At 41.9% G+C, this 23,933-nt stretch overlaps 1 protein-coding gene across 6 annotated transcripts in view; it reads left to right on the forward strand.

Annotated features, from left to right (window-relative positions):
* The window catches only part of klhl13 (kelch-like family member 13), a 99,501-nt gene that overhangs the window by 36,850 nt on the left and 38,718 nt on the right, over positions 1-23,933 (forward strand). For 3 of the 6 annotated variants that reach the window (XM_017683168.2, XM_037533535.1, XM_037533534.1), the window contains one exon: positions 18,360-18,501. In XM_017683168.2, the coding sequence (XP_017538657.1) occupies positions 18,360-18,501 (142 nt within the window). Of the gene's footprint in view, positions 1-14,136; positions 14,209-18,359; positions 18,502-20,787; positions 20,807-23,933 lie in introns of all 6 variants that reach the window. The other 3 variants (XM_037533533.1, XM_037533531.1, XM_037533532.1) reach the window with 2 other exon arrangements.

Raw genomic sequence — 23,933 nt, forward strand, 5'->3', positions numbered from 1 at the left:
CGCGCGCAGGAGATGGCAGGGGTCCACGCTGTTTGTCATGACATTAATAGTGCTGCTGCCTCTCTGTACGTGGTTTAGGTTCCACCCTTTACTTCGATGAGAGGGACAGTATGACTGATGTGGTCAGACGCTGGTGTAAAACATCAGTAAAACGAATGAATGGCGGCAATAAACGTTTGAAGAACTGTCCAAAGAATCATCCGTGGATCTGGTGTTAGGCCAACGTCTCTGTGCGACTGCTTTGGATGTTATTTATTTGCTTACACTGAGCCAAGTACACTTAAAAGGACAGTCAGGCAGTTTATCTGCATTCGTTTTTTCCAGTTTTCAGGGTTTTTACAACAATTTCCTTCTTGTGAAGTGTTCGTCTCTAAAGTAAGATACAGGATAAAATCCCTCCCATGGGCGTCCACAGAATACAGACACTAAACAAATGCGTACAGACAAGCACAAAGGCGCAGCCGCTGTTACAAAAGATGCGTTGTCCAGAGTCTGTTTTAGTATTTCTTGTGTTTGAATATGTTGGAATGCTGCTTTGACGTGCAGTGGAATTTGTTGCAGTATATTGGAATATTCCTTTTAGTAAAAAGGAATGACATCGTTTCTTGCAGTATTCCTGTAAGTACTGTTGATTTTGTTGGAATATGTCTTGAAGATTAGTGAAATATGCTGTAATATATTGGAATGTTTGTTTAGGTACAGTGCCATAAGTTTGACTATTCCTTTGTCCTTTGGAATATGTGGCACCGTTTTGGAATATTCCTCTTAAGTACAGTACGGTATCTTGGAATCTTCTTCAAAATGTGTTTGAACAGTCTTTTAAGAATAGTGGAATATTTTGTAATATATTGGAATATTCCCTTAGGTACAGCAATATATCATGGAATGTTTCAGAATGTTCCAAGTCCAGAGGAATATATTGTATTATGTGATGCTTTCCTAGTACAGTGAAATGTGTTGGAATATTTCTGTATGTAAAAAGGGGATATGCTAGAAATTCATTTCCATACTATAGGATGTGTTGGGAATTTGTTTTGAATATTCCATTAGTACATCTGAAGTGTGAGCACTGTTCAATGACTTTTATTAAAAATGATTATTTTTCAATTCTAATTCTAATACCACCAAAATTTCTCTCTCAAATACCTACAATAGGTCTGAATTTAAGGGCAGTTATTTTTTCTCTATTGCTGAGAAGCTGGTTAAAGAGAGGTGTGTGTGTGTGTGTGTGTGTGTGTGTGTGTGTGTGTGTGTGTGTGTGTGTGTGTGCGCGCGCGCACGCATCCTCTCACATCCTCTCACACACCTTCCATCACTGGTCTAAAAACATATTCGTCATGTAACGAGTCTCTTCCTCCTCCTGTGTCATTAAACTGGCGGAAGAGGGTGACGGCTGATTGGTCACACACACTTTGCGCTTTTCTCGCCCGTCACGGGACGAGGTGTTTAATCTTGTGGCACTGAGACGACACGGGCGCGTTCAGAGCGATGATCTCGGAGAGTGTCCGTGTGTGAAGGAGAGGGAGAACAGAGGGGAGATACGGAGTGAGGGAAGGAACGGGGAGAGTGGGACGAATATTCGATACGTGTTGCTAAATTCGTTACTTAAAATGTTTAAAAATGGTCAAATCCTTTTCAGTGACACTGTTGGTGTTTTAGAGCTCTAATCTGTGACTGTCAAAATGCTCCAGCGTCTTTCAGCTAAATCTCTACATGAGTCACACTCATAGCGTGCAGTCGAGTATAAGCCTGTGCCTGGTGTGGTAACAGCCCCCAGTGATGTTAGACGGACAGACAGACCTCCAAACAGGCTGTAGCTTTGCTGCAGTATCTGGATTATATTGACTGAGAACTGAATGATGCTTTTCAAAAGTCAGACTTTGAATCCATCCATCCATCCATCCATCCATCCATCCATCCAGAAGGGAAGTTGCAGTGTTTCAGTAGCAACACATATAATTGCACGCAAACGTCTGCTATGCAGAAAAATAGAAATAAATCTAGACATAAGTTACAGTGAAAGAGAAGTAAAATAAAAGCATATCTGCATGTTTACATGGCAAACGAGACAGATTGTTGTATTTACATGATGGCAGGCACTGAGAGGTATGAGGTAAACTGAAATCAGTATTACAGTGAAAGTGTCACGACAGTAATAGTTATGATATATTGCACGCTGTATTAATCAGAGAGGAGATACAGTGATGTGGTTCAGACAGTTCAGACAGCAGGAGATCAGTACCATCTCTGCAGTGTGGAGACTCGTTGTAGAGCCTCATCTCATCTCGCCCTTTAACACGGTCAGCGCGGCTGTAACGGTCAGTGTAATCGTGTTTCTACGCTACATCAACCTCTCGTTTTTAAAAAGTAAGGAAGATGAGTTTTTCCGTGATAAGGAGTCTTTTAAACATGTGAACGTAACTGTGTATACGCTAGTCTTCCTATTCAGAAAAACAGGCTCATCGGTTCATAGAAAACATTAAAGCAATGTAAATCATTTAAAGCAATGTTGGACAGAAAAATCGCAATTAGGTATTTCACCCTAATCGTTCAGCCGTATTCTGCGCCTTTCGCACTGGGTAGTGTCTATGAGAGCAGCTCAGATGGTGCGTTGATAAAAGTATGATATGAAAAATCGCTGAAGCAGCTGCTTCTTAACTTCCATTAGTGTGTTCAATAAAAGAGCTTCTCCAATGATTTGTGTTCTGATGCGGATCAGAGGGATAAAATGGAGCGACTCCCGGTTCTCTCGAATGTTTAAACACTCAAGATAGTATTAAACATTTGAAAATCCAATAGTTGCAGCCCTTGAGAGAAGGGGAGACAGGAGAGTGAGAACTGGTGGAGTAGAACTGAAGAAGAGAGAGATGGAGGGATGGGTGTAGAGGAAGAGAGCCAGTGTAATCAACTCTTTCATTTTAGCTTAGTCAAACCACACCATTATCCAGCCTGAGGACTTCAGCTAAACCGTCCCCTATAACACACACACACACACACACACACACTCTCTCTCACTGGCAGTGCGACTTCAAAAGCTAGATTTAGCATTTAAGGAAAGCACGGCAGGAACTGATAAGGAAGCTTTAGCGTAAAATTAGCAAAACTCTCATATCACTGGGCAATTAGGCCACTTTTTAAGTCTACATGGTGAAGCAATGTTAACTCTTCACATTAAGGACATTTAAAGTCGATCTGAAATCAGAAGGAATCTTTTTGTGCCTTGTTAGATCGTCTCTGCTTGCCTTGGCTTTGATTACATCACGGTGCCCCAGCAAACAAAGTAAATCATTAGTAAATCTTACTGATGGATGCGCACACACACACACACACACACACACACACACACACACACACACACACACACACACACACACACACACACACACACCCACAGAAATAAAGGAACGGTGCAGGTACATTTCTCCTTCCTCAAGGTACAAACAGTGTTAATGTACCCGCAAAGGTTCAACAGTGGTTTTAAGGTTCAAACGGTTTTAAGTTATAGGGGACCTATTAGTTTAGTTGTTATACTGAACATTTTAAGTGTTTTTCCTGGTGAAAAGTTTGTATTTGTAGCTTTTCGTAGCCCGATGTTTTAAAACAGAACGGTTAAAAGACTTTAAAAAGGCCTGGAGGCGAGACGAGGTGTGTGGAGTCAATACAACTTAGAAAATATCGTTTTCAGTGGATTTTGGTACGGATACGAGTATCGCTTTATTTGGATGGTCCTCCGTTACTTAAATATATATTGAGCATTTACAAAGAATCTACAGGGTGAGTCAAAATTACTACTACATTATTACTACATTATTACTTTATAAAATAAAAGTATTATTATTATTATTATTCAAAAGTCACAGGACACAGTTTTATTTTATGATGTCAAGCCTCCACGACGCGGTGCTGAAGGGGGCGTTTGCTGTGGATTTTCTCAGCATGCACAGCTTGTTTGACCCCAGAGATAAAAGTCGAGAATAAAATAAAACCTGTCCTGTGACTTTCGACTCACTCTGCACATTCAACTGAATAGTCATTGCCACTGAACTTGAAGCTGAGTGTAACTCGGATGGTTCACTGTAGATTCTTTGTAAATGCTCTGTCTGCCTTTCAATAACATTCATCTAAATACCCACTGAACTCAACTAAACGTGAAGTTCAGTGTGAAAGAGTTTATTAAACCTAAACCTCAAGGCAAAACCTGCATCTACTCCTAACCACAATGTTGTTGATAATCAACTGAGGATCACCAGAAACTTCAGTGATTCAAGTAGCTGTAGAGCATCTATAGGGGATCATCCAGATACAGTGTGACCCAATTATGTTCCCTGACTAAAGGGACTGAGATGTGGCCTTGAGGGTCCCATCCCAGTGACGAGGGCGACTGCCCCAGAGACGGTTTACTACCTTTATTTCTGAGCGTAGCTTGGAGGCCCTCCCTCGTACTGTGTTTCACTAAAGGAAAACATGCTATTATTTCATATTGGTGCTGAACTGAACTTGGCAGGATGTTACGACTACATGTCAAGTTAAACTGCAGCTTCATAGTTCGTAGATGAAGGAGCTCTTTGAGTCTCCTGGCTGGTGATTTGTTGTTCATTTTTAAGTTTGTTTTTGCGATCGCTCAAAGTTCGGAACCATCAGACGACGACACCTGGGTGGGGATGTGTTGAGCTTGAGCAGGAACACAATGACTACTCCAATCAGGCATGAACGGTTTGAACTTTAAGAAAAGGAATAAATACCGTGATTATCGTAATGTCAGTTTTTACTGCACACGCAGCTTGAAACCATCTGAATGAAACCCAAGCAGCTGATGCTGCATCTGATGCTACCTGTATAAGCCATTGTTCTCTTGTTTATACACAACAGATGTCACATATTTTGGAGTTTGTTAAAGTGGGACAAAATGTACCTGAGGGGCTGTAAGTATACATGGAGTAGATACCCCAGTGGGTTCTCTGTGTGGAAAACACTGGCCCACCAATTAGAAAGAACTTTAGAAAGAACAGATTTTCCCAGTTTATTGATTTTTGGCTAAAGTTTTGTAGCATAATACACGATTCACTGTGTTAAATAGCCAGCTGCTCTTTCATTTTTGATGTAGCACTTTTTCGTGTTATTTGAATAGACAGACTTTTTTGTTTGCTTTTTTTTTTTTTTTTTTTTTTTTTTTTTTTAAAAACAAAACCAAATCGGCCATGAAAGCTAAGGATCGGTGCCTCCCTTCAAATTAGCGTCATACTAACTACATACCTGAATCACGTTTGCCTGAAACCGTTTTCTTAAATAATCTCTGTGGTTTTAGACACTGTGTAACACACTGCTATCTGTGGAAATGGAGCTTCAAGTTGGCCAGTACGGTCTTTAGCCATGCTAATGTACTTTTGTCCAGGTTTCTAGAGAACAGTGCGAGAGACCACATATCGCTGCCCTCATATCACAAAACCCTCATATCTCCAACATGATGACAGGGCAAAAAACATACTTTACTTTCAATGTGAGTCAATGAAACCAGATGTTTTCAAGTAATCCTGGGCTGTTTCTTTTGGTCCCTTCATCATAAAAATGATGCGCAGTTGTGAAGGACCACAGACATTTCAAACTCTGCCAAAGCTGTACAACAACAAAAGTGGAGATGCGAGGTTTTGTTCCAACAGAAGCGAAATGCTACAGATTACAGCTTCAGACTGTGTGAATGTGTGATTGGTGCTAATTGATCAATCAAGATTCTGATAAATAAAGACGTAGAACATGTAAAGCAGACCGGCTTTGTTTACTTTTGTTTACTGTTATTCTTTGCAGTAATCAGAGACTTGTGCACGTCGGGTTCGACAGATTGCGTGACTGCGCTGTAATCAAAGAAGTGCCACCAGCACTGTGACCCAGATCTGAGGTCAGAGCCGTCCAATAGCACTTTAAGGATCGGAGCGCTGATCGAAAGAGCGAGAGATGGGAGGAGGATATTGAATAAAGAGATGAACTCGTAATTAGCTTTGGAGAGGCATTCGTGAGCAAGAGGAAGAGAGGGATGGAGGGGCAGAGAGGATGACGTGATTGAAATGGACATCAAAGCAGAGTCAGGTGGGGTGAGGATTCACACTGGGTGAATGGAGACCGAGCGGAGAGCGCTCAAGTGGCATCATGACAGCAAAGCCATCTGCATAACAAGAGACGAGGAAACGCTGCTGTTAAAGGAAAACTCCAGCATTTTAAAAAAAATCTGTATCTGCAGCACAGATTATTTATATTAGTGCTGCAAAAAGAAACTGCGAGCAAAAGCCACGAGTGCATTGATTCAGATTCAGTATTTATGTACTGTGCTGCACTCAGTCCAATCAAACAGGGCAAATGATGCTCCTTTTACTCAGAATATACATAGAAAAACATTGAGACCTTGTGTTTACATGCACTCAGTTGTCTGATCATAATGATTTCTGCCGTTATCCGATTAAATCGTCATGTAAACAACGTACTCTCAGCGTATTTCTTAGATCTGATTTAAGAAACCCGATAAAGAGAGCTGGATTTAACTCAGTCATCAGATTTCTTAGTGCATGTGAACTCTTACTCTGATTTCTTTCTGATTTGTCGAGACTGCTGTGGTGGAAATGAGGAATCGGCGATGCCGCGAGACGCAGTAAAACACTGAAACCAGATACATAATTTACGAAATGATGGATTTCAGTATTCATCTTCTAGATGATGCATGTTCATATTTTCAGGTAAAGTGCTAATTTTTTTTAAATTTATTTATTTATTTATAAAAACAGTTTATTGGCTGGCTGCAAAGCAGAAATCTGATTACCGCCTGACTCGTTTAGACCCGGAGTTTCCCCGTTATCGGAGCTCCCTAGTGCACAAAACTCCCTAAACTCCTTGATCAGATTACAGACAAAATGAGGTTTTTTGCAGTTATCAGATTATTAAGCGCACGTGAACGCGCGGTGTTGTAATTTATCGTGATCACGATAAAATTGTCATATTGCTCAGTCCAGTGCATCGTTTTGACGGACACTTTGCACTGGACATTTTGACATGCTTTAAAACTTTGAAAGCTAATGAGCTTTAATGAACATTTCACAGACGATACTTGACTAAACCCAATTAAACAGAACTGATAATGTCCTTCTATTAAACATTTGGTCAGGGTTTTATGTACCGACTATATTTGCCGTGTGCTTAGAAAAGCATATTGTTTATGATGAGGATGGTACAGTTTATCACTTTAAAGATGAAATATCGTCATATTGCCCACCTCTATAGTCAGTTACCACGGACAGTAGCTTGAGCCTGTTTAACTGTGTAAAAGAATAGAAAGATGTTCACTCAAAACTCTTATAGTGGACGTCAGTGGACAGTTGGAGTTTATATTGCTAAATTAAATTAAAACAGAGCTGCCCAGATTTTTCAGACTTTATGTATAATTCAGTCATTCAGAGTGGTTTGATATGAAACGGTTCCCTGTAGAGAAAACCAGGAGTTCCCAAGTGTTTGTGTAATGAGGATCTAAATAAAGATGGTGGAGAAATGAGTTCCATCACTTCATCTACATTCTTTCAGTTCAGAGAAATTCGAGCTGGCACGCTTCAGGCATATCTGATAGAGATGGTGGAGGACTGAGATGCTTCCTTTCCTGGGCTGATGAGGATGTATGGAGGTACTGTCTCCGTCTCTTCGGCAGTAAAGAGAGGAAAGAAATGAAGAGTGATGGACGCATCACTCCGTGCACCAGGAAATAATAGATGGATGTTTCTGGCAAGAGATCTTCATCAAAACAGAAGTTACTTTCATAATGTTGCTTTTCGTTTAGCTTTTTTTCCCAAGTGTCCTTGAGTTTGAGGAAGGTAGCACATAAATAAAATGTATCATCATATCTATGTGTAATCATTTACACAGAGTGTGTGTAAATTCTATTGATAAATTCCAACCTCTCGTGAATTAATCACAAATAAATAATAAATGCAAATGTTTACAAATATGTGAGTGTGAGTATCCATTCTAAATCCATAGGTATTAATATGGAGTTGCCCCCCCAAAAAATCCTGCAACAGCTTCCACTCTTCTAGGAAGCTTTCAAGATTTTTGAGTGTCCCTGGGAGAATTTTTGTCCATTCATTATGAAGAGCATTTGCTAGGTCAGACACTGATGTTGGACGAGAGGGTCTGGCCCACGATCTCCATTCTAGCTCATCTTAAAGGTGTTTGAGGTCAGGGCTCTGTGAGGGCCAGTCAAGTTCTTCCTCACCAAACTCTTGCAGATTTTCCGTGACACCAGGATGAAATCTTGTGGGAGCGGACCCCCACTTTACAAAATGCTGGTAATAATGCCCCTGATCCCAATGACACACGGTTTTATTGGTTTCACTTGATATTTACTGGCGTATGAAAGATCGTTACGTTGTGATTGGCAGTTTGAAAGATTTAGATTCTGTCTTTGTGCCAGGATAAGATCCTTAGCTGGTGAATTTCCTCGATAGCACAGTTTCATTTTTTTGTAATAAAAAAAATGAGACAGAAACTATTAAATACACATTTCTGAATCTTTCCCTTCACTGAAGCCCAGAGCTTCTGCAGAGGGTCTATGATTCCATTCATTGAGAAAATGCAGAGAAATACTCAGATCTGTCTGTGTGTGTCTCTCTCTCTCGCGCTCTGTCTGTCTCCTCACACTCTCTCCCTCTCTCTCCCTCTCTCACACTCTTATCATTGGCTTATCTCTATTTTATTTCATTCTACAGGGAGGTTCATTGGAAAGAGGGTCCTGAATGTTCTGGTGTAACTCCCGTTATGATGAAGCAATCTGAACCAAAAAATCCGCAGCGTATCTTAACGTGTCTGTAATCGATTCCGTTACATGCGATGCTGGAAGTGATCTCTGTTTTCTGCCAGACACATGAAGGGGTTCGGGGGTCTGCATCCCGAAGTTGCACATGGAGGTTATACGTGGCAATGGCTGTCCGGCGACTACCATCCGGGCATCCCAGCTTGTTCGACGCTCCATATACTGAGGAGCACAATGCAGGTTGTTTTGTTCAGGTTGATTCGTCCTAGAGAGAATTATTACAGAATATTCAGGGCCTCTTTCAAGTGAATCTGCTTTTTCTATCGACCTATTTCTGTCACTTCTCTCTCTCTCTCTCTCTCTCTCTCTCTCTCTCTCTCTCTCTCTCTCTCTCTCTCTCTCTCTCTCTCTCTCTCTCTCTTTTTCTCTCTCTCTCTTTTTCTCTCTCTCTCTTTTTCTCTCTCTCTCTTTTTCTCTCTCTCTCTTTTTCTCTCTCTCTCTCTCTCTCTTTTTCTCTCTCTCTCTTTTTCTCTCTCTCTCATTTTTGACAGGATCAGTTAGATTTACATATTGCTTTATTGGAGGTTTTATATAATAAGGAACTGAAATCCGCCAGTGAAGCTGTGTGTGTGTGATGGAGGGAGTGAGTCATATGTACTCATTTTAGCACATTATTTTATTTTATTTATTGGATTTTTTTTGTTGCTGTTAAATAAAGTGATGCGAACACCACATCTCAGTGTCTCCGTCTGCTCCAGACTCTGACGCCTCATCTCCAAATGTGCACAGTCAGATCGCCAAAATAATCACTAGAGGACATTTTCTCAGTACATGATGGATAAGTTGGAGAAAAGTCTTTACATACACTTATTAATCCAGTCATTAAAGGGTTTAAATATTCATCTTTTAGATGATGGATGTTCATATTTTTAGGTAAAGTGACAAAGCTGCGGCGTGAAGCTCGAGTTTCACGTTACGTTAACATCACCTCTGCGAGTTTATTGGCTCATTTTAAAGCAGAAACCTGATTGCTGTCTGACGCGCTTAGACCCAGAGTTTCCCGTTATCTGATTACTAAAGGACAACGTGTTGATCGGATTACTGACAAAATCAGATTTTCTGTAGTTATCAGATTAAGTGCATGTAAACGCACGCATTGAAAGGCTATGATGAGTTCTTTATAGGATTTATTTATCTAGGTATATATCTGTGTATCTGTCCATGTATCTGTCATTTGCTAAATGCAGATGTGAAGAACAGAAGGGAAAAATCCTAAAGATGAACGAATGGAATGGACAAACTTCCACTGTGCAGTTTGTACAGTATATTGGCATGTCCTCACCCTGTTAGTGAAACGTGCTCCAGTCTGAAAACGTTCAGCATTCCCAGAACATTTAGGCTACAAACACGACTAAATATGTGTAACTGATGCTTAATTTGTTAAAAAGGTCCTTATGATGCAGATTTGTTGGGACTCGAGTTCTAGGAGTTAAAACGGCGCCTCATGTACGGTCGTAACGTCGGTGAGCTTGAACAGCCAATGAGCTGCTCCGCTGGCCAACCAATCAGCACTCAGTAGCAGTAATGCTAGTCTTGTACTGCCCAAAACCGGTTTGCTGTAGAAAAAAGGAAACATACAGGCGAGGTTTTTATTTTTGTGAAACACGTCATTCTACTTGCTAAAATGAAAGTTCTGGGCAAGTGATTAGAAACTTTTTGAACCTTTTTTTTTTTTTTAGACGTTTTTCTACATTCACCCTGTTCACTGAGGGTTCGTTCGCGGGAGCTCTCTGCTGTTTGCAGTCGTGTTTTTGATATAACAGTGGAAATAAGAAGTGGCCAGGCTTCTCATGAGTCCACTCTGGCTGAGGCCAGCCAGTCATTCATCAGTAGTAGTGACCCAAGCTAAACACAGCTCGGCTTTTTTCCATCGTAACCGTTACGTTATGAGTAAAGCTGCATTATGGAACAAAACCTGGGAGAAAACACGGCACTGTATTTTCACTGGGTTAAATAATTCTTCGCCAGCTTTTTGTTCGAAGTTTCCCGTTTCGTCCTTAGTGGTGCCTGAGGTGCCAAACCTGCTGCACTGTTTAAGGTGGAACGGGAAAGTTAAGCTGTTGAATAGGAAGCCGTCATTTGGCTCATGTGCGTCTCTTTCACTCCAGTTTGATCTGCAGCTGTGAGACACCACTGGAAACTAACCAGTATTACTAGCCCTATCAGCCTCTCGCGGTGAGGATTTGGCGTGTTCTTCACTGGTGTCTGCACACCTTTCAAAACTGTAATCCCTTCAGAGAGTTTCAGCCGGTTTACTGGATGAACAGGAATATCGCTCGCTGCCGTGACAGGAGCCGTAAATGCTTCGTACATCGTCCTGTACAGGTTGTGTGTTTTGCGAGTAGTGGTCAGATTTCAGGCATTTTCAGGCTGTAGTTCTCAGTAGTTTTAAATTGTGTGTGGATTTTTACCTGAATGGTAAAGTCACTCATTCTCCATGTTAGAGACTCCAGCTCAGGGAAGCTCTTGTTGGGCTGGTAACGTCGCGTCCCCACCAGTCCAATTACTTCACTTCACCGCCGCTCGTGTTGAAATTTGATCTGCTTTGTCATCACAGCCCTTAATCTCTCTCTCTCTCTCTCTCTCTCTCTCTCTCTCTCTCTCTCTCTCTCTCTCTCTCTCTCTCTCTCTCTCTCTCTCTCTCGCTCTCTCTTGCATTCTTGTTCACACTCTCGTTCTCTTTTGCGCTTGTTCTCTCTCTCGTTTCTTGCTCTCTCTCTCTTGTTCGTTCTCTCTCTCTCTCTCTCTCTCTCTCTCTCTCTCTCTCTCTCTCTCTCTCTCTCTCTCTCTCTCTCTCTCTCTCTCTCTCTCTCTCTCTCTCTCTCTCTCTCTCTTTCTCATATCCACATTCATTGTCACAGACTGAAGACTTGGTTTCATTTGTATATTTTAGGAGTTGGTCATTAAAAAGCTGGCGTGGTGCCCAGTTGGTCAGGAGTACGCCTGGTTAAATGCAGTTAGATCTGTGTTTTGGGTCTCTGCAAGTCTAATTAGGAGGTGCTGAAATGGTCCAGCTGAAAAGGATGTTGGGTAATGATGGAGTGTGCTTAGGTCAGAGGAGTGTGTGTGTGTGTGTGTGTGTGAGAGAGGGAGGGGGTAACAGCTGTTCTCTTGGTTGTACCTGCAGCCCTCACACACCTCCTAATGATGATCTGTGTGTGTGTCTGTTCCGTACTGATGAATTATTAAAGGAAATATGTTAATGATGATGTCTCGGTGGAAGAGAGAGTTTCTTGTGGAAGTGAGACATCGTGATATCTCACTCTCATACTGCCTCACTGTATGTGCATATATATGTGTGTGTGTGTGTGTGTGTGTGTGTGTGTGTGTGTGTGTGTGTGTGTGTGTGTGTCTGTCGTTCTCACTGATCAGGCATAACATTGTGACCACCTCCTTGTTTCTACACTACTATATAGGTACATGTTGTAGTTCTACAATTACAGACTGTAGTCCACTGACGAGCTGTCGTCTCTGACTTTACAGCTACAACGTGGACTGACGAGGTAGGAATGTCTAATAGAGTGGACAGTGAGTGGACACAGTGTTTTAAAAAAAAAACCTCCAGCAGCACTGCTGTGTCTGATCCACTCAGACCAGCACAACACACACTAACCCACCACCACCACGTCAGTGTTACTGCAGTGCTGAGAATGATCCACCACTCAAATAGTACCTGCTCTGTGAGGGTCCAGGGGGGTCCTACCCGCTGAAGAACAGGGTGAAAGGGGCTAACAGAGTATCAGAGAAACAGATGGACTACAGTCTGTAACTGAACTACAAAGGGCAGCTGTAGAGTAGTGTAGAAACAAGGAGGTGGTCACAATGTTATGCCTGATTGTGTGTGTGTGTGTGTGTGTGTGTGTGTGTGTGTGTGTGTGTGTGTGTGTGTGTGTGTGCGCATCTCTGTCTCTTTCTTTTTCTGTCAGCTTCAAAGTGCTTAGATGGCATGAATATCTGACCGGTTCATGCTTGACCACAGTGTTTTTTCCTAACAACTGTTGCTAGGTTGGACAAGCTTTACAGAACCTTAATAAAGGTCCAGTTCACCTTGATGAGAAATAGAAATGTTTTATTCGAATACCTGGATTTACAGTGTGGTGTTAATTCTAAATGATGTTTATTTTGTGTTATTAATTTTCCCAGCCTGTGTAGTTTTGCTTGGCTAGAACAGTCCAGCCCAACTAGCGTTGAGGGTATTTCATTTGAGGGTACAGTTACCTCGTTATCGTAGATTGTTTTTTATTAATAATTGAGTTATTTTTAATATATGATCAATAGCCTAAGCACCATGTTTACCACCTCCAGCTGTTGTAATGTTGCTAGCTAGCTAAGTTAACTTCATAAACTAGTGTAAAAAGCTGATGTGATGCGGTTTTGAGGTTTGGGTTTATGTAGTTTTAGGTTTGTTCAGCTGAGGTGTAGATGTTGCTTGTTACCACATGAAGTCATTTTTTAGGCTGAGCTGACGGACCATGTTTACGGTGTAGACCACATGCTGTTCCAGATGATTCTCTGATCAGTTGGTCCACTTGTCCACTCTTCTGTTCTGTGAGCTCAGCGAATGTGTCGGTTTTGATTGGGATCCTCGACGTTATGTTGAGCAGGTCTGTGTTGGAGTGTCTGTTGTGTTCATCTTTCTCTGTTTGTTGTTCTGTTAATCTTTCTCTCTCTTTTGGTCCATTCTTGTCTCCATCTGTTTCTCAGATTTATTGTCTTTTTGTCTGTCAGCCTTTCAGTTTCTTTCGGTCTCTGTTGATCTGTTTATCTCCCTGCATCTATCTGTCTATCTGTCTATCTACCTGTCTGTCTATCTTTCTATCTATCCATCTAATAATATAGAACTATCTCTGTATCTACTTGTCTATTTTCCCTCTCGCTTCTGCTCGCTCCCCCTCTCTGGGCAGAAGTGTAGATAAATAAGTTGACCCTGTATCTTTTCTTGCACGTTGTGTAGCTTCTGTTCAGATTTATGTTTGTTCTGAATTTATTTGATTAATGTTCATTATTTCTTCTTTTTTTCCCCCCTTTCTGTGTAAACTGTTCACCTCTTTTTGGGCGGGTGTGTGTGTGTGTGTGTGTGTGATGGTAATATGATGTTTGGGTTGTCTGCTCTCAGTAGGGTGTGTGTGTGGGGGGGGGGGGTTGTGGCGGTGTGTGTGTGTAATGTGATAATTTGTCGTTTGGGTTGTTTGCTCTCTGTGGTTGTGTGTGTGTGTGTGTGTGTGTGTGTGTGTGTGTGTGTGTGTGTGTGTGTGTGTGTTTTAGTGATATCTATTTCTCGTTGTTTTTGGCAGCCACCAGCACTCCTTTGTGGTGTGGACCACCCACTCTCTGCTTGCTGCATCTCCAACCTATCACCTGACAGGGTAATGCACCAATCAGCTGCCTGTGCTGTGTCATGTGACTGTGACTGTGCACCGCCCCTCCTGTTGCCATAGAAACCCCTCAACATCTCTGTGTCGGGGTGTATCCTCGTTGTCTTGAACAGATTCCTTCCCTCCTCCTCTTCATGGTCAAACTCTGATCCATCCATCTTGCGTTTTAACATTCATATAGTAACATTCAACCTCAGCAGCCCCATCAGGAGCGACAGGGGCGAGGGATGACTGATCGGTATGGGTGCATATCTGCATCATCAGGCTTTGTTAGAGGGCTGATGTCAGCAGAAAACTCTGGATGAGATATCAGAGTTGTGGCCATTCTGAGTGATCTGTTTATGATATATGCTGCTTTTAGATGCTCATCTGATGTGAAAGGCTTCAGTTCAAAGCATCTTATCGTAAGAAATCTTAGGTTGGTATCAGCTGATACTCAAGGTTTCAATGGTGTTGGGGGAAAAAACTGCTGTCTTGAGCTGAAGCCTCCTGTCCGCCTCCATTGGTGCAGTCAGGATCTGGATTGACGCTGAAATAAGGAAGCATTACATCGCTCTTGTAAGATCTGGGAGTCCATCTGCATTTTTAATGTAAATACCACACAATGTAAAGAGCAGCTGGCGTTTTCAAAAAAATAACTCAGAACTAAGTGGCGTATTTATGTGGTCGTCTTAAGTCCAGATTGTGCTTCTCCGTCGGTGATTTGCAAAGTGTCATGCGTAGATGTTGACCTCTGCCAGCATGTTTATGGGAGAACCAGAATGTACAGAAAACATCGGAGGACCAAGTCTTGTGTTGTAGAGATCGGAGAGAGCGAGCGAGGTGCTGTAATTATTTCACAGACAGGTACACGATTCAGCCCCCGCCACGCCAGACAGCCAATCATATTATGGCACTCTTCACCAGCAGGCGGGGGAAAAATATTTAGCTCTGAGAATCTCCCGGATAGACGTGGACAATATGACGAGACACATAATTATGTGTCCATAATTCCTGACTGGGACATGCCTGCATTGGAATATCAGTGCCTAGTTTTCGTCTCAGTCTCAAGATCGTCTTATCGGGTAGAGAGAGCGTTCAGTGTGATGCTCACTCTACTGTTTAACAGTAATCTCAGGGCCAAGATGGAAGCCCAGCCCTGTTTGTTTCTTCTGTGTGTCTTTACTCATTTAACCTGTGGGCTTCCAGCTTTTCCCTCTGCTGTAGTGACGGAGGAGAAGGGAAGGGGTTAAGCGCAGGAGGGAGCTTTGTGTTAGAGCAGAGACATTGTGCTCTTGTGGTTTCTCATGTATCCCTAGTGTTGGTGAGCGTTTTCTCAGCCTATGGGGAAACACACGTCTGTCTGTGCTGTTTGTGTGTCTGTGTGACAAAATGTCTAATTTTATGTCTAGAACAACTTTTATGTACGTCCAGAGCTTCTCGTTCGCGGTTGAGCCTTGGATGCGCTGCATGACTTTTAAAGTCTAAACAGGTTAGAAAACGTCTGTAGTCTGTCGTCTTTTAAGCGCTTACCAAATCAAACTCAATGAACGTGTGAACAAACTTTGTCTTTTCTCCCTTTTTCTTTTTATTCTGGCTCCTTTTCCTTCTTTCATGCTCTGTTTTGGCTCTTGCACAAGTTCACTCAGGTTGACCAGTAGAGACTTCAGTTTTATCCTCTGGTCAAAAAATATCAGGTATGCCTGATTCACTCTGACTGGTCTGAAACGTGATTTGGGAGGCAGAGTCTGTGTCCCTCACGCCAAAATCTGCAGGCTATAGCCAGTCAGCACAGATGGATCAGACTAAAATTTGACTAAAGTTGGGCTAAAAGTTGTGTATTGTAATCTCAGATAAACTTGCTTGTGCATCTTGCCCATATTAGCAACTGTGGGTCCAAGCACATTTTCTTTATGGGAAAAATGAATGGCATTTTGGAAATAGTCTTAGTCTTAGTCTCATCCTGTGGTTCACAAAACCTAAAACCAGCCTGAAACTGCCAAAACATCTTCACCACCACAAATAACTAAGCTAGTTTGTGAGTTGAATTTTGGTGGGTTATCAGTCTTATGATGTCAGTTTGCAGCAGTGCTAGATTGCATGTAGTGTTTTTAATATTATGACTCCTTAATGAATTCACAGGATCCAGTCGTTTTTATTTACACAGAAGAAACATGGTTTGAAACAGTTGTTTTAGATGGATGGATGGGTAGGTAGATAGATAGATACTTTATTGATCCAGAAGGAAATGTAGAAGCTGATTGGTCGGCAAGCTCATCAGCTTATTTGTACTGTAAGATATGATGGCAGTTTTGAAATATTGCATGCATTTTATTTTATATAATACTTTATTATTATTTTCTCTATCAGAAAAACAATTGAGCTTTTACAAACTACAATGCACAACAGCCCATTCGTTTTGCCCTGTGTCCTCTACTAAACCTGGAAGACTTCATTGAGTGGTTCATTGAGAACTACACCTTCTTCATTCTCCGCAGGCTTCAGACACCAAACTTTGCCGGTCATTTTGGCTGAGAGCAAAACTCTGTGAACTGATGTTGTTTAATTATTCCAAGTAAAAAAAAAAAAAACAAAAAAACCAAAACAAAACAACTTGGCTTTGTGATTTGGCGCCTCCTGCCATAAATCTGGACATCAGAGCAGTTCTTACGGAGGCTGTTTCTTCCTGCTCTCGCTGTCGTTTTTCAGTCTTTTCCATCAGTTCTTGTCCGTCTCATTCCTTTTTATCTTTTTTCCAGACTCTTGTTTTTAGAGCCTTGAATGGTTGCAGTCAGTGATTGATGCTGAAGAAAAGACAAAAAAATAAATGTTCCTTTCTTCTTTCGCGTGTAAACGATACAGCCTCGTTATTGATGGTGGCACTTTATTGTCATGAGCGATGACTTCGCTGACTGTAGCCTCTTTTAGCATTAGCTCCAACCCTGTGGCTCCATTTAGCCACACAAAGCCAAACCGGCTGATCACAATCCGATGCCTTAGTAGCTGTTAATGACGATGACGTTGCTTTCTTGGCTTATTTGATGGCTTTGGTTTGCAGCTGGTGGGTGATGGTCAGTGACTTCACGCCGGATTAGACCCTTTTTATTTAGCGTATCTGTGTTGCAGCTGAGCTTTGTTCACTTGTTCTAGTCTTTGTTTCGTCACTGATGAACAGCATTACTTGGTGAAGTTCAGGTTTACCCACAATTTGTTTGCGCTTGTGTGTGTGTGTGTGTGTGTGTGTGTGTGTGTGTGTGCGTGTGTGTGGGCTGCGACATCTGGCTAAGACAGTTTGTTAGTGACCGCACTGTTTATGGAAAAAGAAGTGTTTATTTCATCTACAGTAACTAAATTTAGTATGAAAAGGAAAAACGACACTCAGCTTGTTCTGATTGCTCAGAAGCGCATAGTTGTTTTTTAGGAATGTCTAACAGTCACAATTATTTTTATATCTTTCATTAAATTTAACATGTTATATATTTTTTTTAACTATTGACAATTTATTTATTTTTTCATTTTTATTATTTAACAAGTTGAGACCAAAACTGAATTCAATGCAATAAAATATATATATATTTTTTTGCCACATTGTTTGAAGAGTTTGAAATGGGATACATCGAAACCATTTTAGTGTTTTTTCTTTCAGACCAATACAAATTTTTTTAGTACTTGCTTGATACCAAGTCCAATACCACACCGAGTAACTTGGATAAAGTTAAGTAGTTGTTAGTGTAAATGAGCTCAATGTGTCTGATTTTAAATATTGTACGTTAGCTAGCTGTGCAATGTTAGTTACCATCAATTGAGTAGCGCTGCAGCAAAGAGCAGTAGTTTTGTTCCTCGTCACAAGGGCTGGAAGTGTTTCGTAGATTTAAGCTTGATCCGTCTTTTTCAGCAACAGTTTCTGTGACAGCCGGAATCACATCCGAGGCTAACTCAACCGAGGAGCTCGCTTGTCTGATTTTACGTGTGAGGTGTTTTGATGGGCTGGTTAATCTGTAGTTGAAGGTCCTCTAAATCAAGGCTACACTGTGACAAACACCTGCTAAATGTATAGTATAGTAGATGTTTATCGCACACACGGTACACAAACTGTGGAGCTGTGATGTCGTAACTCGCGCTGCCTTTGTTGCTCATTTGCACTCTCCCTGTTTTCTCTGTAGATCTCTGGTGGAGGATGATGATGCTCATATGAAGGTTTCTCTTGGCTGTGGTGAAATGGGTCTCTCCGCCCACCAGCAGGCCTCAAAAACGGGCAACACGCGCTTCTTCACCAGTAACACACACAGCTCAGTCGTTCTACAGGTAAGTGTGTGTGTGTGTGTGTGTGTGTTTATGTGACGCTACGCTCACTAGCCGCATTAGTCAGTGGTCAGTGTCTGACCGCAGAGCTGTTTTTGTTTGTATGTTTTTCGGGTTGGGTTGTATATTTAATACAGGATGGTGAATGGGATAAAATGTGATGCTACATGTTGTAGTTCTGTGCTGTTCGGCTGAGGAAAAGCAGCAAATATTGGCCCACAGTTTTGTAGGTATCTGTGAAAGTATCGCAGACAGTATATCGAACATTACTGCCTTTTTAGTGAGGTATTAATGACTGACACAAGGCTAAATGATGTGTGTATTTATGTGTGTGTTTGAGTATGAATATGACTCTCAGCCCATTTCAGAGAACCCAGTAGAGGAAGTGAATGTAAAGTCTTGTGTAAATGAAGTGGGTAGCTGAAAACGGAACCACATGGCAGTGAATTATTAGATGTAAATATTGGCTGTGGTTTCAGTGAAGGGTCAGTAATACTAACTACATTATCTGATTTATCCAAAGAATATCTTTCACCACTAATTATAATGAATCCAAAGGCAAGTTGAATCACCACCATGCATCATGGTGCATGGATTTATTCTCACAGCCACTGAGAGTTTGGGCTTTTACTCCGAGGAAGAAAAGGTATTTTTCAATGTCACATACAACAGTGGGGCTTGTTGTCCTTCCAGTGTTTTCTCAGTGTTTCCACAACGCCGGTCCAGCGTTAAGAGCAGGTCTGACTCTAATTAAACGCTGCGTCATGATGAGCAGTGGGCAGAACACAACCATCTGCCTGCTTGGGCACACGGCCACAGGACGCTTGTGTGTGAGTGTGAAGGTCATCACAGTATAGCCTCGTTTCCTGGCACACATGCATAACCATCATCATCGTCATCAGCAGCAGCAGCTCTACACATGAGAAAATTCATTAGTACCTGTCAGCAGGTCACCTGGCAGCCGTGTGCGTGTGTGTGTGCAGGTGTGTGTGTGTGTTTGTGTGTGTGTTTGTGTTTTTCGTTTTCCCCCCTCAGGCCTGTCGTGAAGTTCACTGAGTGCACGTCAACATGCAGCAACACACACACTGACATGCACTGCCTGTCCTCACTCCGTCATTGGTAGTGACAGTTGGTATTGCCATGACGAGGTCACGCAATTGATCACCATGACAGCAACATTGACAGCTGTCACTGTCATCACAGGCAGAGAGGAGGAGAAGACAAACAAAGGAAAAACAAGGCAACAGCCTTGGGTTCTGAGGGACCGGAGGACCATGATATGGGAACAATAATCGATTCCCAGACCTGGTGGTTTTCTCTGGAAATAGTGGGCAGGACGCTGGTTCCTATGACTGTTCTACTGGTACGGCACAAACAAGTGCAGATAACGTGGCCAACAAACAGCGAAAACCACACCAAAGTGGTTTAGCGTCGCTCGACAAGAAAACTATAACTGACAGATGTCACAGCGCGGCATGCCTTCGCAGTCCTGCGCCAGCGACAGTGTCAGAACAGAACCTCGCCTGCAGTTTCTATGAAAACTTGTAGGAAGATGCAGCTACTGCAACAGCAGTGAAACCACACAGAACAGAAAACAGCTGCTACAATTTTAAGATGCAGAGTTGCTATAGCAACCAGAAGAACTACTTGTTTTCCACACGGTTGTGTTTCGCTCCCGAGTTTGTTCTGTCGCACGGGATTGCTAAATTTGGTTTCCCAAAATTTTCCGGGGGTGGGGGGGCTACGCTGTAACGGGGGGTGCGTTATCAGCTTGGATGATTTTTAAGGAATCACAGTCACAGAAAAAGGTCTGAAAATGAACACAGCATCTTATAAATATGTATTGCTTCTAGTTCTGAATGGCTGGCGTCCGGTTTCGGATCATGGCGAATTACGTCATTGATTTTTCGAGCGATGCTGGTCGTCTGGACTATAAATTGACCTTAACATTCAGCCAGTATAGCTGAGTGGCTGAGTGAGGAATGGTTGTTTCAAAATGAAAACCTAGCAGGTCCTCGATCACCTACCTATATTTAGTTTCTTCTGAATAACCCACTTTGTTTTTGAGGCAGTGGACATGAAATTGTGTGTGTGTGTGTGTGTGTGTTTTCGTGTATATAAAATAATTTAGTCTAACATGGACCTGCTGGTACTGACAGTGTGAATAACTAGTATTTTCATCATTTACATTCTGCCTGATGATTGGAGGTACGAGTGTATAGGACACACAGACAATGACTAGAAATTTGATGAAACTGAAGTCGGCATCTTATTCAAATTCCCTGTTCTCAGCTCAGTCGTTCTACAGGTAAGTGTGTGTGTGTTTTCGTGAAGCTACGCTCACTAGCCGCATTAGTCAGTGGTCAGTGTCTGACCGCAGAGCTGTTTTTGTTTGTATGTTTTTCGGGTCGAGTTGTATATTTAATACAGGATGGTGAATGGGATAAAATGTGATGCTACATGTTGTAGTTCTGTGCTGTTCGGCTGAGGAAAAGCAGCATATATTGGCCCACAGTTTTGTAGGTATCTGTGAAAGTATCGCAGACAGTATATCGAACATTACTGCCTTTTTAGTGAGGTATTAATGACTGACATAAGGCTAAAGGATGTGTGTATTTATGTGTGTGTTTGAGTATGAATATGACTCTCAGCCCATTTCAGAGAACCCAGTAGAGGAAGTGAATGTAAAGTCTTGTGTAAATGAAGTAGCGGTGTTGTCATCTATGAGTTGGATAGGAATGGGAATGCCCTTCTCTGGAGACCCCACGTCAGTGGGTAGCTGAAAACGGAACCAAATGGCAGTGAATTATTGGTTGGCTGTAGTTTGATTGGAGGTACGAGTGCATAGGACACACGTTACAGTGACTAGAAATTTGATGAACCTGAAGTCGGCATCTTATTCAAATTCCCTGTTCCACCTTAAATGGTGCAGCTGTTGTATTCTGGCTTGTGTACCAGGTACCAGAATGTAATTGCTGGTCTGTTTAAAGTGGAATGGGAAACAGTGTTTAGTGCCGTTTCTGTCTCGTATCTCCAAAATGCTGAGGAAGGAAATGACGCATTTTACTGTCAGTGCAAGTCGATGGAGCCAGATGTTTTTCCGAGTCATTTTGGGCCAGTCATCATGAAATTTACACACAATGTTAAGGGCAACAGGCATTTTCAGATTATGTCAAAAACTGAAACACAACGGAGATATGAGGTTTTGTCCTGGTGGCGACCCTCATTCGCACTTAGTCTGCTGTTGAAACGGATTTAAATCGTTCCGTGATGCGAGTTTTACTGTACGTCCCTCGACTGCCCTGTAATAAGACTCTGAATGGATTCACAGAACATGGTAATCAGGTGTTCATATGTGCTCAACACATCACTGAAAACCCCACGCAGGTGCAGAGCCAGTCTGGGTGGTGTTTTGATGACAGCAGAGCAGTATCGTGCGTGAGAGAGCGAGCAGCAGGGTTGATGGTGTTGGCGCTCTGTGTGAGATTGTGTGTTGGGGGATTGATGGTGTTTAATCAGCGTTTAAACTGAGCTGTGTCTTCACACAATTACTGCCAGTTTAATCAAAGTTTAATTGAATCAATACTAATCAACAGAGATTTATCACAGCAGCACTGTGTGTGTGTGTGTGTGTGTGTGTGTGTGTGTGTGTGTGTGTGTGCGCTGTTATTCTCACAGAGGCTTTACGTTCATCATCAGAAGTGGAGCAGAGTGCATGTGCGCTGTCTGACTTGTGTGCTAGTGGTTAAGTGGCTCTGTGCTGTACAGTATTGGCGGTGATGGCGGCTCCTTCTCTGGGTTTCTTTCACACTTTGCAGAAATGGTAAAAGAGAGGATGAAAAATGGTGTCATGGTGCGTGAAATGAGTGCTGTTATAAAGATATTTCACTTATTTATAGTTTTTTTTTCTTGCTGTATATAATTTTAAACCTCACGGTATTGAGAGGGACCTGTCCGGTAAGATTATAGAATTAAAATGAACAATTTAGAAAATAAATATTGTCATAACTTTAGTCATTTAACTCGTGGAATATTAGACATGTCGGCTAAATTGAAGATCATTTAACCTGCCGAGATTCGTTCTCTCTTTCTTTCTTTCTTTCTTTTTTTCTTTCTCTTTTTTCTTTATTTTTTCTTTATTCGTAGAAATTCCTTTTTTCTTTCTTTCATTTCTTTAATCTTTGACTGCTTTTACTTTTTTTTTTTAGCTTTCCCTGCTTTTGCACTGTTTCTGTTCTTTCTTTCTCTTTACCCCCCCCCCCCCCCCCCCCCCACACACATCGTGTATATGAATCTCCTGTTTTGCCTCTAAAACATCTAAAATAGCTTTTATTTCTTTAAAAAAAAAAACCTGATACACAGTACACTGGTAAATACTGACAGCATCAGAAATGTTATATATTTAATATTATTGTACGGTATTTTTACCGTTATCACACTGTTTTTGGCCACATCACCAAAGCTGGCTTGATTTCTGGTACAGAATCGTACAGCACTAATGCTTCATGACATCACACCACACACACACACGCACACACACATGCACGAGCACACGCATACACCACATCCCATCTGTGACTCAGACAGATGTGTAGACCTCTAAGCATTTATTACAGTGATGGGTTAATGGGATATTTAAGCTAGAAGATTACTCTGATTCTGCTCTACGTGTGTGTGTGTGTGTGTGTGTGTGTGTGTGTGTGTGTGTGTGTGTGTGTGTGTGTGTGTGTGTAAAGTTATATAGCAGGGTTTTTTGCTTAAGTTAGCAAGGCTTTAGGAAAAATACCTGTTAAAACTGAGAGAAAAGAAGCAGCTGTATTTAACAGAATGAATATTAAAGAACAAAACGCCTTGGTTAGCCTTGCTTACTGAAGGCTGCAGGAAGTAAGAGCCACGGTAATTAAAATCTGCAGTAGCTAAAAACCGCAAGAAATAAAAGCCCCAGTAACAAAAACCCTGGCAACCCTGCATTAGTCAGCTCCTCGGTAGCGAATAGCCCTGACCCTTTTTGGTAAGAATGACCCGTGTATTACCGTTTGATGATCAGTGACCGCGCTGAAGCTTATCTGCCAATCTCCTCACGAAGCTAGAGAAAGAAACGAGCATGGAGGCATTTAACAATGAATAAAAAGATCTTAAGATCAATTCTTAAAGATGGAGTAAACAGTGAAGGGCTTTAGGAGCCGGTGTGATTTGATCCTCATTCTGCTGCACGTCAGGACTCTGGCAGCAGCTCTGAACCCGCTGTAAATTTGTAATGCCGCTTTTGGTTAGACAGGATAAGAGAGCACAACAGTAATCCAGTCTACTCGACACAAACGCGTGCACAAGTTTCTCACTGTCGCCTGCAGAGAGAGAATATGATGGATGATAGAAATATTGCAGAGGTGATGGGACGCTGTTCTGAATAAATTACTGATGTGACTCATGAAACG

This window comes from Pygocentrus nattereri, chromosome 23 (genome assembly GCF_015220715.1).
Source record: "Pygocentrus nattereri isolate fPygNat1 chromosome 23, fPygNat1.pri, whole genome shotgun sequence".
Taxonomy (NCBI): Eukaryota; Metazoa; Chordata; class Actinopteri; order Characiformes; family Serrasalmidae; genus Pygocentrus; species Pygocentrus nattereri.